At 35.7% G+C, this 18,915-nt stretch overlaps 1 protein-coding gene across 4 annotated transcripts in view; it reads left to right on the forward strand.

Annotated features, from left to right (window-relative positions):
- BACH1 (BTB domain and CNC homolog 1) overlaps window positions 1-17,963 on the forward strand; it is a 40,482-nt gene extending 22,519 nt beyond the window's left edge. For 3 of the 4 annotated variants that reach the window (XM_039858031.1, XM_039858033.1, XM_039858034.1), the window contains 3 exons: window positions 2,347-3,687; window positions 5,293-5,499; window positions 14,162-17,963. In XM_039858031.1, the coding sequence (XP_039713965.1) occupies window positions 2,347-3,687; window positions 5,293-5,499; window positions 14,162-14,617 (2,004 nt within the window). In that variant the 3' untranslated portion in view covers window positions 14,618-17,963. Of the gene's footprint in view, window positions 1-2,346; window positions 3,688-5,292; window positions 5,500-13,856; window positions 14,049-14,161 lie in introns of those variants that run through there. The other variant, XM_039858035.1, reaches the window with a different exon arrangement.
- Window positions 17,964-18,915: the final 952 nt, after the last annotated feature.

The raw sequence follows: 18,915 nt of genomic DNA on the forward strand, positions 1-18,915 counted from the left end.
CATCTTATTCCACCAGCCTGGTTTGGAGCTCAAACACCTAAACTAACCCTTATTAGAACAGCTTGCTTTAGTTAGTTAGTAACTACAGCTAGACGAACCTTGAGCCCTGTGACACTGGAACACAAATTAGAATCTGTTAACAGGAATTTGGAGCAAGTATGTAGAACTTTTGTGTACAGTAGGCTCGTGTGGGCTGCCCTGTGACAGGTACTGAGGCTACGTTAGCCATGCATACTTCCATGAAATCATATCTGCCGTTTGGGGAGTCAACAGGTTGTAGGTTCTGTGGCAGAGGTTGGAGCAAGTAATGCAAAACCAAGAAAATGACACAGAAGGCCAACTATAGGTCAGCCATTGTTTCTAAAATGTAGCTGTGCATGTCATAGTGGTCGCATACTTCATATGGTCTATATTTTCAAATTACGTAATGAAATTTTCCAAGTAGAGCAAAGTTTTATTCATGAGTTTGGGAGGAAAGGTGTATGCATGCATGCATGTATGTGTGTGTATGTATGTATGTATGCATTCATTCTAATTTGAGTGTAAATTTTATGTTTTCACATATTTAAAGTGTTTCATCATAGTGACATTAAAAATATCATACAGCTAACTCACTGTCTTAAAAGCCTTTCTTTGATTATTTTAACTTATTTTTTAATTAAAATCTTACTGAGATCATTATACATTCACAAACAATGCAGAGAGATCTCTTGCACACTTTGCCCAGCTTCTTACAGTTGTAATATTTTGCAAAGTTATAGTATAATATCACAATCAGGATACTGAAGTTAATACAATACACCGTCTTACTCACTTTTCCCTGGTTTAACTTGTGCTAAGTTGTATGTATGTATGTGAAGTTCTATACAGTTTCATCTTCCGTGTGGGTCCACGTATGCCCCACCACGTCAAGATACTGAATAGTTGTTTTTTTGTAACCACACCCACTTCCTTCCCACCCTCCATCTCTAACTTAGACCCTGGCAACCACTAATCTTTGCTCCTTTTCTAAAGTTTTGTCGTTTCAAAAATGTTGTATAGTTGTAATCATACAGTATGTGACCTTTTGAGATTGGCTTTTTTCCATTGACGCTGACCTTATTTCCCTTAAGATTCATCTAGGTTGTGTATGTCAGTAGTTTGGTCCTTTTTATTGCCAAGCAGTATTCTATAGTATGAATGTACCAGTATTTATTAAATTCTTCACCTATTGAAGGAAATCAGGCTAATTCCAGTTTTTGGTTATTACAGATAAAGTTGCTATAAATATTTGTGTACAGGTTTTTGTATGAACATAAGTTTTTATTTCTCTGGGATAAAGAACAAGATTGTAATTGCTGGGACCTATGGTAGTTGCATGTTTAGTTTTATAAGAAACTACCAAACTGTTTTTCAAAGTGGCTGTACCATTTTACATTTCTATTGGCAATGTATGATGGACCCATTTTCTCTGCATCTTCACCAGTATTTGGTGTTGTCACTATTTTTTATTTTAACCCATTTAAAAGCTAGTTAAGTATTCACAGCTTAGAATGTTTTTAAGAAGATCACAAAAACTATATCTTCATCACTCTTACAGGAACTTAGTGTTTTAAAATTAATTTTGTATTTTTAATGCAGAACAAGGCTTTCTCTGCACTTCAGTAGGTTCCATTTGCCCCCACTTTGCAGGGGCAGGTAGGTTCATTGTAAATGTACAAGTTTCTGCTTAAAGTTTTCTGAATTTACGAACCTTTGCCGAAACAGTGCTAGGCATGATTTTTAGAATTTCACTTTGATCACTTTTTAAATCTAAATCTTTAAATATTTTATAAGAAAATTTTGAGCATGAGAGAAAGGTAACAGTTACCATTTACTGTGCATTTACCATCAATCAAGACTACTTTAAGTACTTTAGATGTATTTTATCCTTAAAATGTTAACTTTTGTAGTTGTTAGCAGTTTGAAATATAGTGGCCTCATGGAGCTAGGCTGACAACAGACACCTGGCACTTGACTATGTGTGTGTTGCAAGTTGTGTCCATCCTACTTTCTTTCATAGGTTATTTCAGGTAATGTGAAAAAATTGTGATAATGTTTATGTCTTCATTTACCTCATGTGAGTAAACCATGATCCGTGTGTCAGTAAGAGAGATGGGGTCCCAACGAATAGTGTGTGATAAACATGCTTTTCCGGACTCCCTTAGCTTTATATTTCTCAGAAGATTTTTTTCTACCCATTTCAAATGCTGATTTTATAATTATCACAAATAAGTTATTCATCTCTATGCCCCTTCTACTTCTCTTACATTTATCTACTGGACAGCTTTGAAGTGATGCATTTGTTTTTATTTTGTATATTAACAGGTGACAGTTAAAGGATTTGAACCTTTAATTCAGTTTGCCTACACTGCCAAACTGTTTTTAAATAAAGACAACGTGGATGAAGTGTGCAAGTGTGTGGAATTTTTAGGTGTGCATGATATCGAAGAATCCTGCTTTCAGTTTCTCAAATTTAAGTTTTTGGACTCCACCGCAGACCAGCAAGAATGCCCAAGAAAAAAATGCTTCCCATCACACTGTCAGAATACAGACCTTAAATTTTCACTTTTGGACCAGAGGGATTTAGAAATTGATGAAGTGGAGAAATTTTTGGAAAATAAAAATGTTCAGACTCCTCAGTGTAAACTCCGTGGGTATCAAGGAAATGCAAAAATATCACCTCCTCTACAAGACAGTGCTAGTCAGACATGTGAGTCCATGTGCTTAGAGAAGGATGCTGCTCTGGCTTTGCCATCTTTATGCCCCAAATACCGAAAATTTCAAAAAGCATTTGGAACTGACAGAGTTCGTACTGTGGAATCTGGTGTCAAAGACGTTCACACTTCTGTTCACCCAAATGAGACATCCGAAAATGAATGTCTGGGAGGAAGCCAGGACTGTGCAGATTTGCAGGTGGTTTTAAAATGTGAGGACAGTAAATTAGCAGTGGAACATGAAGAAGCCAAGAAAGATCTTGCTTCTCAGTGCCCATCAGAAAAAGCAGAAGTGACCCCTTTCCCCCATAATTCTTCTACAGACCCTCCTGGGCTCTACTCTCTGTCTCTTATACACACTTACGACCAGTATGGTGACTTGAATTTTGCTGGTATGCAAAACACAGCAGGGTTAACAGAAAAGCCTTTGTCAGGTCCAGATATCGGAGAAGAGAAAACATTTGGTGAAAGTCAAGATTTACATTTGAAATCCGACCCTGGCCCCAGAGAAGATAGTAACCTTGCCTGTAGTGATCGGAGTAGTGTGGAACGAGAAGTGGCAGAGCACCTAGCAAAAGGCTTCTGGAGTGACATTTGCAGCACGGACTCTCCTTGCCAAATGCAGTTGTCACCTGCCGTGGCCAAAGATGGTTCGGAACAAATCTATTCACAGAAACGGTCCGAGTGTCCCTGGTTAGGTATCAGGATTAGCGAAAGCCCAGAACCGGGTCAGAGGACTTTTGCAACATTGAGTTCTGTCAACTGCCCTTTCATAAGCACTCTGAGTACCGAAGCCTGTTCAAGCAGTTTGGAAATTGGAAACGATGATTATGTTTCAGAACCCCAGCAGGAACCTTGTCCCTATGCTTGTGTGATTAGCTTGGGGGACGACTCTGAGACGGATACCGAAGGAGACAGTGAACCGTGTTCAGCCAGAGAACAAGAATGTGAGGTGAGAGGAACGTGAGTGTGTCGTTAAGTCATTGCTTTACCACCGTTAATGGAGATTTGCTCTGTGTCAGCTCCATTTGCACCAGTAAGGAAATGAGCAGGCTCAGGGAGGGAGGAGGAAACCCATACACAGTTGTAAAACCATGTGACCCATTCTAGAAGTGTGATGAAGTTAGGAACGTCCGTGTTCATATATTTCAAGCAGGTTCGTTTATGTTAACCATGGCGTGGATTCACACATTGGCTGTTTAACTGTTTATAGCAAATGCCATACCCCAGGAGGAAGAGGAAAAATGATTCTGTAATCATTACATGGTAATTCCTGGAAAAATGTAGCATATATTCAGTCCTTTTCATTTTCACAAGGATCTCTAGACCTAGGACTACTCACTTGGTAGTGACTTAGCAATGACTAGTTGCAGGAATGTGGCTTTAAATGCAGAATTTTCTTTACGTTAGGTTTTCGTAGCCATTATTTTTTTCTTATTTTTCTTTAGCCCTTTCATCTATTAATTTAATGAATATCTTAATAATTTAGCATGTGTTACATGTAATTGGGATGATATTAATCATACTAAGCTTGATCCGTGTACTTTGTGTACAAATGTTTGTATTCGATAGCTGTTTTTTTTTTTTTTTGTAAAAACATTACTGTGATTCTAGTAATAATAAGGGCTTGTGAGTTCTTTATCATTTTCTTTGGTTTTACACTTGTTGGATGACACAGGTTTGACAGAGTATAAGAGTTTTTTTTCTCCTTAGCTTTGGAAGGAGCTTTAAGAAGTAATATGCGTGCATGAGTTACAACTATAGATTTCTGTATGACATTTATAAATCCATTGTTTGAAACTATGGAAAGAATGTTAAAAATAAAATATTTAAGAAATTTTAAAACATTTTAATTTTTATAACAAACTAGGTTGCCAAAGAAACTGACCAGTGTTTTATTTGCATTTTTGATCATTAATATAAATTGTCCCAAGTTTAGTCATTTAAAAAAAATCTTTTTCCAAATTTATATATGTTGAAAATGAATTTAAAATATTTATAAAGTTTTTCCAATTATTTCTACATTGGTAAGTGAAATGTGTAGCTTTTGAAATGAGTTAGGTGAAACTACCATTTCCTGACAGAAAAATAAAATTTTTGAAGTCCTCTAGAAATACTAGTGTAATTATACCAGTATTAAATCAGAGCCACACAGTAATATAAATCAAGGAATAACATGGATTTTTTTTTTTTTTTTCGGTTTGGTTAAAAACACTTTAGAAAGAGGCATAAAGATATCTGTGGGGTATTAACATGCCCTAGTAAAATCTGTTTTTTCATATTAAATACATTAATACTTGTATTACTGTGTTTGATTTGCTGATAAAATACCCGCTTCTCAATTTATTTGTCTTCTGAACCCTCTTTAAAAGAGAACTAGAAATCTCAAATTATCAGTCTTTATTATAAGGGATTGTATAGAAATTGAGAATAAAGGTCTTTTTTTTAAGTCTAAACGAAGTTCTCTGGAAAACAAAGTTGTGTATCTGCCTCATCCTGGGTTTAAGTGTAATTACAAAATGCAGCAACAATTACTAATGTTTATTTCACATTCTAGGTAAAGCTGCCATTTAATGCACAACGAATAATTTCACTCTCTCGAAATGATTTTCAATCCTTGTTGAAAATGCACAAACTAACTCCCGAACAACTGGATTGTATCCATGATATTCGGAGAAGAAGTAAAAACAGAATTGCTGCACAGCGCTGTCGCAAGAGAAAGCTTGACTGTATACAGAATCTTGAATCAGAAATCGAGAAACTGGTAAGTATACAAGTTTCTTACTATTTAAATTCCACCACATTCATTCGTTCTTTTTGTGTGCGTGTGTGTAGAGGAAGTAGCTATTTCAATTTTTTTCCTAAGTCAGATTATAATGATCATATAATAATAATATGTAAATTAAAGATTATTTCTGGATGCTTTTATTTTTTAATGATTTACAAATGAAGGATAATTTTACTATCTACCTAATTCTTAGTAGCTGAGTAAGGATTAAAGAAATTATAAAGCACTTCAATTGTGCTGAGTTTAGCGTGTATAAAAGTTAATGGTTCAGTTATTAGTTAACATAAACTGTAGACTTGAATAACTTGTTTAGGTTTATACCACCCCAAAAAAACCAAACCAACTTGGGTCTGTCTTCTAAGGGAAAAAATTTACATGCTGATATGAATGGAAAATTTTCAGATCTAATGGGACTAAGTGGGAAGAATGCTTACTTTATTGAATCTTACTTTCTATTCTAGCATCAAAACACATATTAACTGAAATACGGATTAATTTCCACCCACGTTTCTCTGTTTTCCCTAGTGATTGGTAGAAGGAAGCAGTGTATGAAAAAACAACTGTGAGTGCAGGCCAGCTAAAGCTAAAAACGTGCTTAGAGACAGCAGGGAAACAGTACCTAGAAGTAAAAACATTCCTGGAATATTCAGTTTTGGGTCCTTGTTAATTATTGGTGAGTTTAAAATTGTGATTGTAGCAAACTTTTAAGCCTGGACAGTCTAGCTATGAATAGCAATTAAACAGGAACAATTTAGAAAAAGAAAACTATGCCTTTATGTACCTTCAAAAAAGTGGAAAATTAAAAATGTATTATTTATATATTTTGCATATACTTTAATTATGCAACAAGAGGAATGTATAACTAGAAAAAAGATGAAGTATAGCTGTATAAAAAGATGAAAGAGAAACCAGATGTTTTACAAATAGAGGCATGAGAGATATAGAAAAATCTATGTGCTATTTTTAAATGATTAAAGTGGTTAGGATCAAGGATGGAAAGTTACAAATTCAGTAATATTTACCCAGTATTTTGGGGGTGCGTATTAGTCCACACTTGTAAGCACTAGTATTTCTTATCCAACTTGGAATTAAACACTTGCCTTTAGACAGAGTTGGCATTTTACCTTTTGTTATTATTCTCTACTGTAATACAGAGATGCTTTTTAGGCTGTTGGGTCATATAGAACTATACGAAATTTATGTAAAATCACACTATTAGAGTTCTTAGATCTGCTGCTTATAGTTCTGTCAGCTGATGAGAAGAGAGAAAGAAAACTGGATAAAAATAATATATAACTGTAGATGGAATTTATCCAGTTTTCTTTCTCTCCTAAAAACAATAAGGAAAACAAAACAAAACTTTCACATTGATCAAATTGGGTTCATCGGTAACTTTATTTTATAAATGGGTACTAAGCAGATATTTTGGAGAGTAGCTATTACCTTTTAGAAATATTTTATTTCCTGGCTTATAGGTCTTATTTATATTTTTTCGATTGAGGTCAGACATTGGATTGCTGCACAATTGATGTTTTTACTAAATTTCAAATATTTATGACGAAGGGGGCCTTGCTACTTTCTTTGGACTTTCTGTCTCCTCTGCCTTTGCTTCATCAGAGAGACAGGTGGGAGATACAGCGGTTAAAAGTATGGAATTCTGAATCAGACTCCCATCTGTGGCACTTTGTAACTTTGGGCAGGCTATTTAATTTCTCTTTTCTCAAATTCCTCATCTGTAAAATGGGATAACACTAGTTCTTACTCTATGGAGCGGATGTTCATTTAGGAAGATTAAATGAGTTAATATATCTAAAAGACTTAGGAAACTTCCTGGTACATAGTAAGTACTCAATAAATATTACCTTTTTTATTATTATTATTCTTGTAATACTATTATTTATCAATTTTCAGTTTTCTCTCCTTTAACTGCTTCTTTCTTAATATCTCTACCTAAACTGTGAACTCTGGGTTTGGACCTCACCCTTAAATTGCCTCTCATATGGTCAGTAGAGTAACTGTTGGTTAATTTCCAATTCAGAGGGATATGTGGTTTCCAGGCAGTTTTTATGAAATAATAAAAAAAAAAATTAGAGTAGTCAATATCCTGTTTACCTATTGTATTAATTCGGACTCTTTGGCTGCGAGCAGCAGAAAGCATCTGGATGGATGGATGGATGGATGAATGAATGAATTTGTTGTAAGGATATGTGTGTCTAATATGGAAGCCAAAGAATAGATACAGGCCTCATAAATAGCATAGAACAAGAAAGTGGAAAACTGGCAGGAGCCCAGAAAACCTTCTCTCAGCGCAGCTCTGTGCACTCGCTCGCCCTCCACACCACAGGGTGGCTTTGTGTATGTGGCTGGTGTGACTGCAGCACAGCTCCTAATACTAATAGTTTTACTCTCCTCCAGGGAGTGGTCCAGAGGCAAACAACAGTTTTAAGTCAGTTCAATAAATTAAGTCCAGACGGCTATGGACTAATGCCTATAAATTCAGTTCTAAATTCCCATTTGAGGAGAGCATTGAGTTGGCCTGTTTTGCCTCAGGTGTCCCCTTCTGTGACTAGAGAGCGGGGACGAATAGCAGCATGGCTGCCAAGAGCCCAGCTCTCTGGGCTGGCAGTGCGGACAGCCTGATGGGTCTGTTCACCCAGGTGCGTACCAGTCAGACCTTAGCTCAGTCTCTCCTCTTCCAAAATATCCTCAGATAAAACATATTAGAATTTTTTTAAAAAATTAGAATGACTTGCCTTGTGTTTTAGCTTCTTTGAACTCTCTGCTGAGTCCTTCACACTGCTATCAGTTCTAGTGATTTGTACAGCAAACTCCAGTTGCAAAGTATAGGGGAACATTATAAATTTCAGTCCTGCTACAGATCTCTCTCTCAGATGAAACATAGCAGAAAGTGAGCTACTTATAGCTTAGAAGAAAAAGAAAGCTGGTCCTTTTCCTAGAAGTAAAAGAATTTGATGCTTAGGATATTTATTACATTAAGAAGTTTACTTAGAACTTAGATCCTGGTTATTGGGTGACGTTATGGAAAAGAACCAATTACTTACAGCCAACTTCCATCACAGCTTTGTATTTAGTAGTACAGAGAGTTGGGAATATAGAGGAGTATGATGGATGTTCTGTTTTTTAATTTTTGGGCGCATGGCCAATAGACAAGCAGTATTTCCCAGTCTTTATGGTCTGGATGGGATTTTAGCAAACCTATTTAAGAGAAATTACTTGTTTCATAAATAGCCATTTCTATATAGCCAATAGTAGATTGGATTAACATATAAATAAATTTATAATATATATTGCCCTACTCTGGGAATATTCAGGCAAAGGGCCCCATATTTTAGTAAACCTTGGTCTTTGGCTATTAGCTGTAAACCATTTGCAGTTGGTCCTAAGAGTAATAGCATAATAGACTGGATGGATCAGCACATGAAAAAAACGTTTTGATTACAATAAGAATAACGACTTTAAAATGTCTTCAAGGTAGATTGAGAAGATATTTACCATATATAAAGGACACTTTTATAATCTTAATGTGCTGGGAAAGCCAAAAGGAAATGTTCATATTCAGTAAATTAATGAGTTGTATTTTTCAACAAGAAATTCTGTCAGTCAAAGTAGGATTTTTAAGAAAAGGAAAGGTGTGGTAATGACTTTTAACATTTATTTTGAATTTGATAGTATGTTAGAGGTTAGGCTTTAATTAATTCAGCATTGCTTTCACTATAAAGATTGAATATGCAAATATAAGGCCTTGAACAAAGTTCAAGAATCATTCAACTTCTGTGTGTTTAGAATTTAAAGGATTCTTTACAAGGCCCATGTTTATTCTTCTCTGGAAGATTAATTTATAAATTAGAAAATATATATGTCTCTAATACCACTTAAGCTTCAAACAAAGGAAACCGGAAATGAAGAAAACCTTGCTCTTTAATTTAAAAAAAGTTAAATTACTAAAATATATTTCTATAATAAGGTATCAACTATTGATTGAAAGCAGCTTATAAGTGATCGGGAATCAGAATATTCACAAAACACTGGAACTCAGTGTTCAGACATCATTTTGTTTCATTGTCTCTGTCCATGGTGATGGTACAGTGAAGCGACCTCATCCGTCCTTAGTGTTCTGCATTTTGTGTTGAAGATTGTATTATTTTATTAAAAGTAAGCCTGTTTTAGTCACATTGTGCTGGCTGCTCTACCCATATGCACACTGCCATCTCCAGACACACCCACGTGCCCTTCTGAATCCTGGCCTCTGCTGCTCTGTGATGCCCTTGAGCAGCATATCTTGGAATGTGATCTTTGTACCATTGTCATCAGAGTTGTCTGGGGGTGCCCCCTCAACACACACATTCCTTAGTCCCATCCTGGACTCGTGGGAATATATGTTTTATAAAAGTTCCCAGGGTAAGTCTTTATAATGCACATTAAGTTTTGAGAACCTACTGCACTAGAACACAGAGGAGGCTTCGGGGTCAAGCAGCTGGAAATTCTGCCTGGCCACTTGGTAGACTCGTGGCTGGGGACATTATTTTACTTCTAATACCCACAATCCCTGTTTGATAATATAGGGATAAGAATAGTATCTCCCTTAGGATGGGTGCAAGGATCAGATGCCATCAGGGATGGAAAGCTTTTTGTACTGCTCAGAACATATTCAGGGCTCAATAAATACTAGTAGTTGTATTTTAAATAAAAGTGGTTCTCTCTCCTTTCTATGAACATCTGCTGGCCATTACATATTAAATGTTGTACTGGGTACAGGAAATCAAAGATGAATGAGATATAATCCTTGCCAATAATGCTTATTTCATAGGGAGCCAGGTTTATGTGTTTTTATTTTTTCTTGAGATTCATCTCCCCCTCTCCCCCAATTCTAAATATTTTAAGCTGTCATAAAAGTTAAACGAATAATACAATAAACAATCTCATGTAGATTCAGTAGTTACAGACATATAATTGCAACATATGTCTTCTCTTTCCTTCTGTGGGTCTCTGTCTCTTTCTGGCCAGATTTGTGTCTGGGAATTGCAAAATACCCTTTATAGTGGGAATTGCAAAATAGTAATTTTCCTTATTCTGTCATTCCACTTACACTTCTTTGTATTCCTCTTTAAAAAGAACTTTTCTTCCCTACTCCTTGCCCTCCTTCCCATCTCACTCCTTTAGTGTCACTATGGACTCGTGGGTTAATTTTTTTCTAATTTCTTAGAGTCCATAATAGGTTGACATTTTTTCAAACTTGGCTGGGGAGAGCCCCATCAAGCCAACTCCTATGACCTTTGGACATGACGCCGTTAGTGCTTTTGTGCCATCTAGAACAAGAAGTCACAGGCTCACCTGTACCTCTCTTGTCCCAAGATTTGGAATCACCCCTTTTTCTAAAATTCTGGGGTTTTTTTTTGAGCAGATATATTAGGCTTTAGAAAGCATGCTTGCTGCTGGAATGTTGCTTCTTCTGGGACCTTTCAGTAAACAGCTGGGAAGTAAGAAAGAGTGTGTGTGCGTGTGTGTGCGCACGCATGTGTGTATGCATGTATCAAATCATGAGTGCATTCAGTATGTACATGATGCTTCAATAAAAGTAAAAAGCATATTAGAAATCATGAGGTTTATAAGACATTTCCAACCAAAATTTAGAGTAGAGTTTTTGTATTTGCTTCTTTTTTATGTTTGTATTTTTTCTCTTTCCGTTATAGGGAAAATCTCGGCTCCCAATTACATTAATATATTTATTATTTGCTTTATGCTAGTATATGTAAGTCACAAAATTGTAATGCCAATATTAATATTAACAATAAACCGATTAAGTAAAATTTAAGATTTCTTTGCCTTTTTTGTCCTTAAATATGTATACCATCATGTACTGAAGTTTAAAGTTTAAAAGTTATTTGAAACAGTTCTTTGTCTATGTTAGCAATTCGATATACAGTTAAATTAGTTTCCGTTTATATTTATTACTAGGATTTACTCTTCACATTTTTATTCGTTTCATTTTTGAATATAAAAACATTTGTATGTCAGAAGTTAAAACTATATTTTAAAAAAGCTGTACTCCAAAAGCTTGATCTCATCCTCTCCCTACATTCTATTGATAGCTATTTCCTCTAGGTATCCATTTTTATTAGTCTCTGGATTTTTTTCCTTGTGTTTCTTTTCTAAAAACAGGTTAATATTTCATGTGTATTATTATTATCCTTTCTCGCTACATAGAAGTACTCCTTGTACACTATTCTGTAATTTACTCTTCTCATTTAAGAAGTGGTTTCTCTTCTTACAGCTCTGAAATACTAATTGTGGCTGTAGCACAGTCTATTCAAAAACAGTTTCTTACTGGTGGACATTTGGGATGTTGCAGTAAATAACTGTGTACGTTGTTTTTTGATGTTTGAATTGTATCTTTAGGATAGATTCCTAGAATTGGAATTATTAGGTTTAAGGGTAAATACATAGGTAATTTTGTTACATATTAATAAATTCCACTTGGTATGGGTTGTAGCATTTTACCTTCCCTCCACAGTATTTGTATGTCTGTCTGTGCCCACACCTCAGCAAAGAGTTTGCTGTCAGCTTTTGGTTTTGTTCATTCTGATGGTGAGAACTGGTATCTCATGGTAATTTTTATTTTTATCTCTCTTATGAGTGAAATTTAGCATTTTATTCAAATTTTAAGGGCCATTTGTATATTTCTCTGAGCTGTCTGTGCAGAGGTTTTACACTGTAGGGAACTGTTAGTCACCTTTTCTAGTAGTGAATACGCCTTAACCTAAAATAAATCGACACCATCATATAGCTCTTTTGGTGCCAAATTCTTACACTCTTTATCTTTATTGGGCGAGTTATGTTTTAAATGATTTTTTAAAACTTCTTATATTTGAATGAAAATGTGGATTGGGAAGTAAATTTGTTATGTTGTGAAGAAATGCAGAATAGTACTAGAACATGAGTTTTATTCATTTTTTTTATAGATCTGTGATTAAAGTCACAGCACTTCAGACTTATGGGTTATAAAGTTGCATTGTAAGATAATTAAAATATATTGTAGCAATAGGTAGCAGGATACTGGTTGTGCGTATGTTTGGAAGATGTCTTTAATAATGATAAGAAGTGATGAACTTGAATTACTTTTATTTATTTAACCATCAGTTATTAATCTGAGTGCTATTGAAGTAAATTTGTGCTTTAAATTAGACCAAAATGGAAAAGTCACCAACTTCCTAGAAACATGTTTGTGTAGGAGTTAGCTTAAAGTGTGGAGGACAGATGGGAGCACTTAATTTATGGAGGTAATCATGGTAGAGTTTTAGGGGTGTACCTGTTGGATTTAGTTATAAAGAAGTGAGCCACCTTGTATGGAACATACTTAAAGAGGATAGTAATGTCATCCTTTATTTGGTGGAATAGGAGTAGTAAGAATATTTAAGATCATTCTAATGTTTATCTAAAGATACAGAAGTTAAAAATATTTGTATTCTCCCTAGGATCTGTAGGTTAGTGGGTGCTGATTGCATTAAATGTGTTTCTTCTCTGGACAGGCAGTCCTAGGTGCTGTTCTCACTCTCTAGGCACCTGCAGACTCATTTTGTCAGAAGGCTGCAGCTGACAAACTCTCTGTAAGAAAAAAATGGACTTGTTGAACATCGATCTTAGTTTTATTTATTCATTTATAGATAAACATATAGATATATATTATTGACCTATACTTATTTTTCAAAACAGAACTATTCTGTAAAATTCTAAACAAATTGGAGAACACAATATAAAAATGTAGTACTTTATAGGTATTGTGTATTTTCACAATATTAGATACTCCTGGCCCCCCACCCACCAAATTCTTCACACTTGTAACTAACTCATGCACTAGCCTTCTGAGTCTGGGCATGCTAACTTCAGAGTCCCATCTATAAAATGAGTTTAATATCACTTTAATCAGGAGTCATTGTGTGAATTGTGTATTTGAAACGCAATTGAGATTGTGCCAATCTTGTGCTAAATGTTTTCAAATACACAAAGTAAATACTCAACAAATGTTAATCATTATTAGAAACTTGCAGTGATTTGAGTCGCAGTAGTTATCATCAGATGTATTCTTTTGGTTATATTCTATCTCAAATATCAAGTCAGTCTTTGTTTATCTGCAGTCCACGAATCCAAAAAAGCTCTGAACACCATACAAGTTTGTCATAAACTGTTTTGGCAAAAAAAACCAAAAAAAACAAAAACAAAAAAAACCCCAAAAGACTGGTATGCAAACTGACATTAGGCTATGCAGAGTCTTTGCCCTACTTTGTGCATTATTTGATATTTTCATGTGTTTTTAGAAGTATGGAGATGTTTGATAGTGGGGTGCTGCTCCAAACCCTGCTAGAGGAATTAGGTGTGTATCTCTGTTATCTTTCTAAAATCTGAAAAATTCTGAATCCCAAGATACATCTAGCCTAAGAGTTTTGCATGAGGGATTATGGACTTGAGGTATTTAATATATTTTTGAATTGAATTGAAAGGAAAAATTCCATGCGATTTTATTTAATAAGAAAGTACCGTAGATACTAATGTTTGATCGCCTTAGAAATGTCGATTGAGTTCATAAACAACAGTAGTTGTATTTTCTTTCTTGCCTTCACAGCAAAATGAAAAGGAGAGCTTGTTGAAGGAAAGAGATCACATTTTGTCAACTCTGGGCGAGACAAAGCAGAACCTAACTGGACTTTGCCAGCAAGTCTGTAAAGAAGCAGCTCTAAGTCAAGAACAAATCCAGATACTCGCCAAGTACTCAGCCTCAGATTGCCCACTTTCATTTTTAATTTCTGAAAAAGAAAAAAATACTTCTGAGGGTCCGCTCATGTTACCATCAGTTTTGAGTTTACCCGAGGGGCCTCCGGCTGTGCCACCCATGTGCGAGCAAAGCCCTCGCTGTGCCAGTGTGAAGAGCCGTGAGTTGGGCTGCGTGCAGGGGCCGGAGTCAAGGCGGACTACTGTCACAGCTTCCGAACAAGCTGGACCTGCGGGACAGTGTCGGCAGAGCGCAGGCATCTCAGATTTCTGTCAGCAGATGACAGATAAATGTACTACTGATGAGTAAACTTGCATTCATTTCCTTGAAACCATCTGATTTTCTACTGAAGTTTTGACATTTGTCTTGAAAACCTAACATCGCCATCTGTCTCTGAACAATACTGTTTGTTCCCGCAGTAGTTGGCTGTTAAGGGAATTCCTCCAAAGTCAGCCCTGACTTTTCCCTGACTCCACAAGAGATACAGAGGTGATTTGCCTCCTGGATACCAGAAAAAAAAAAAATCACATGTGAAAATGTAGTAAGCCTTTAAAAACTTATGTTTTAAAGAATAATAACTATTAGTACTAACTCTTCTCCTCTTCCAAAATAAATATGAGAATGAAACATGCAGCCTATCAGACAATAGTTTAATAGCTTGAAATGTCTGCAGCTAGTTCCTACTAAAGAAGTAGCCTGTAAAAGTTTAATAATCTGACCTTTTGCAATATTCTGGTTTATTTAAAAGAAAATTTCTCTCCAAGTAATGCTGATAGAGTTTAGATCTACTCAGAAGTAGGGTGTCAACTCCTGGGAATATTTGTGTAGAACCGCAGTGTGAAAAAGAAAGAAAGCATCTTACCTGAATCCTGGAGCTTTGCTCTTCAGCTCCTACGAAAACCAGGGACTGGTTGGCCTGCACTGTGAGTCCTGGGCTACATTGGAAATATGTAGGAAGCAGGACAGACAGGCGGTTGGCCTAAGGCAGAGGTTTCTGCTCCTTCTCATTGTCGACTTTAGAAATTCTGGTTGAATAAACAGATAGGTGTCATGTTCCCTGTTTTCTTTTTTTTTTTTCTCTTTAGTCTCTACCGTATCTGGGTCCATCATGATCTTTCCATTCCTTGACAGTCTTGTCTCTTTTGAGCGAGCATGTTGGCACAGTTGTCTCAGCCTTCCTGGCATCTTGGAGGGCTTATCAAAATACAAGGCCGTTCGCCTTCCCACCATAGCTCGCCCCTGCAAAAACCACACGTCACAGGGAGAGAAAGTTGCCTGCTTTTGTTAGGAGTGGCAGTTGTTTTTCATCCTGTTGTTGAAATCCTATGGTTTACTCGTAAAAAACATTATTATAGTTAAAAATGTATCTACAGTAACCGTGCGGGTATGTGAAATAGGATATAAAACCATCTTGTTTCACTGTGGGTTTGAATTTGGAAACCAGATTTAATCTTGCTCCCCTCCCCAGATCTGGTGTATGAGGGCACACAAATCATTTTGACTTGGGCATTTAAAAATCCGTCTTTGTATTTATTCAGTTCTGTTTTACAACATAGTTTTTATAATCTGAGTGCTTATCCCATAATGTTTCGTAGTAGTTCTTACTTAGCCAGTCTGGTGTTACAAATGAAAGCTATCGATATTGACCTTCTCAGCAATTAAAAAAACTGCATATATTCTTCACAGAAGCACTTGCAGAACTCAGTTTTAAAGGGCACAAAGGAGTAATATATAGTGTTTGGATTAGAAAGTACTTCATTTCATCAGGATCAGACTCCTAAGGAAAAGACTTCTATAGATCGCATCCTGAATCTAGCGGAGGACCTGTGTAACTAATGTGGGAGACAGCCATCCATTATGGAGGAATGAGTCTGAAGCAAGTAGACCTTTGCTGTGAGAGTATATGGGGACCACATCTAATATTTCAGAGTAATTTGTCAAATGTTACCCTTTTTGATGGGCGGAGGGGTTGTGGAGAGACATTCCTAGTATATTTTCAGTGGCTTATATGTTATTTCTGTTATTGACTCAGTTATTATAAGAGAAAACTAGTCAGGCTTGTTTATTTTCTAAAGGCTTTTATAAATACACTCGAATTTTTCAGGGAGAATGATATTAACTCTATGATAACGCATCCCATACTATAAAAGACTTATGTGTGTAAGTATGTATATACACACACATATATAATCCCATGTAGCTCTTTGGTATTTGTAATATTAAATTTTAAGTCCAAAATATAATATGAAAATGTTCCTGGTTTACAAAATGTAAAATCTTCTACAAACCAATGGAATCCTTGATTTCCTACCTCAGTGTATACTCACCTGTCTGTTGTACCAGTACGTGTCTGTGCAAATGTCAAATGATCTTTTGCTTTAATTGCTACTGTACATAACTGCTTTGAAAGCTTGCTTCCTATTTCATGGTAAAACAATGTTGTCTCCAGAGTTTAAATATGATTTTTAAGACGTTTGGTTGAAATTTCTCTCTACATATGAACAGTTTAGCATTAAGGCTTTATTTTAATGATAGTCTGATCATTAGCCAACTGTAATATTTTGTAAAATATAGCATTTCTTTTACTAGCCAGCATAGAATACAAGTAACTACACTACCTCATACCTCCATGACTTTCAAGTTATAATACAGAGGGACAGAAAGATAAAAAAGGTTTTTTATCTTTGACATTTGGCCATAAGGTGGGAAAATTTTCTGTATATTGCATAGCATTACACATTTATGCCTATTTTAAAGTTGATTTCTAAAGAAGTTTTTTTCTAAGGAAATTTGTTTTAAATTGATTTTGTTTTCAGGGTGCCGAAGACAAATGATAGGATTATGTATATACAGTGTATATCTTTTCCTTCATGCAGAATTTTGGAAAGGTTTTCAGTTTGTAATTACATATTTACATGATCATTGTTCCTTATTTTCTGAATTGGTTTCAATTTTTGATTTTTAAAAAGCTGTTATGTCTAACTCAGTAAAATAACATTACCTTAAAAGTATTTTCATTATTTGAATTCCGCACCCGTGGCCATTAATTTGTTGTTAAATGGTTATATTCAAAGCAAATATGGATATAAATCTTGGTTCTCCATTTGTAAATTTTATAACATAATTTACTGTAGCTTAATACTCAACCAATTTTAAATAAGGGATTAAATATATTTGATGCAGTAGACGATACAGGCTGCATGTGGACACTCAACCACATTAACAACGGGAAAAATAATGAAACAAATGGCAATGTTATAGTGAATTCTCAGGTGAACGTTTTTCAGTTATAAAACATCTATTTTGAATTTGTAAATATTTTAAGTGTTTTATCAAGGCATGTAATAAACTATTCTTTGAAACCTTTTGGAGAAATGAAAATTTAAAGCCCCAAATGGCAATATTAATTGTAAATAAACATCTATTGATTCTTTTTGTATCTTTCTTAATATAATTTCTAACAATGCAATAAAACCACTAAATTTATATATCCATATCTTATTAAAATTATGTTTCATTAAAAGTAAATTTTCACAGTATTTAATTTACATTTTCTTCTTAATGTGCTTATCAAAATGTAGCAAAATTATAAATGTTAGATGTCGGTGACAAATTGACAGTTAAATAAAATTCCCTATAATTGCTTCTAACTGAATAGAGTTGTACATTCCATTTTCTCACCTCTTGTGTGAATTTACTAATCTTAATCTTTCGATCAGTAATCAGTATGACTATGGCATTTGAGGGAATTTTTATTATTAGATTATCATCCCTGAAAAAAAAGTATTCCCAGCACTCAGATATTTAAGGAAGCACAGATTTTAGCCTTGCTTCTGATGTACTAAATTTCAGTCTTAAGATAGAGACGTGGGACTTTTTAAGGGGATACTGTGTCTATCAGTCCCTAGTTTCTAAAGACTTAACCTGCCGAATCAGTGCTACCATGTTACATTCAGTTTCTAACCAGGCCTTTGTAATCCGGCTTTGAGCAGCTGGCGATACAGAACATGGTCTCTGGTCTAGTAATAGTGATTCTCAATTTGGGGTCAAAATTGCGTCCTAGGCAATTTGCAGGTGTGGGATATGGGATATGGCATCTAGCGGGTAGAGGCCACGAAGGCTGCCAAACATCCTACAGTGCACAGGCCAGTGCTCACAACAAAATTATCCACCCAGGATATCAACTGTGCTGAGGTTGAGAAACCTTCACAAGACCAACGATGGAGTCCAGATGATGTGGAAGAAAGTGCTCAGTCATGTGAGACAGTGTGGTAGCTACAGGAGTTCAAAGGAAGCATGAATAAGAAATGTGGAATTTCAGGCTTTGCAAGATTTCAGTATGAGGTTAGTCTCAGGAGAAGAGGCAACGTGGCACCAATAAGCCTGGTATGTTAATGGAATAAAGGGAGGCAGTGTCACAATGGGCGAGGGGATTCAGCCTACTGTAAGCTCCATGAAGATAGGGCCCCATGAGTGTCCTGTTCCTAGCTGTGTCCCCAACATCTTGGGATAGTGCCTTGCAAATACCTTGTCACTGAGGGCCTGAGGTCAGACTTCATGGGTTTCCCTGTGGAAACCAAAATTAGGGCAGGGCGTTCCCTTTCTAC

This window comes from Pteropus medius, unplaced genomic scaffold (genome assembly GCF_902729225.1).
Source record: "Pteropus medius unplaced genomic scaffold, Ma_sr-lr_union100, whole genome shotgun sequence".
NCBI classification, from domain to species: domain Eukaryota; kingdom Metazoa; phylum Chordata; class Mammalia; order Chiroptera; family Pteropodidae; genus Pteropus; species Pteropus medius.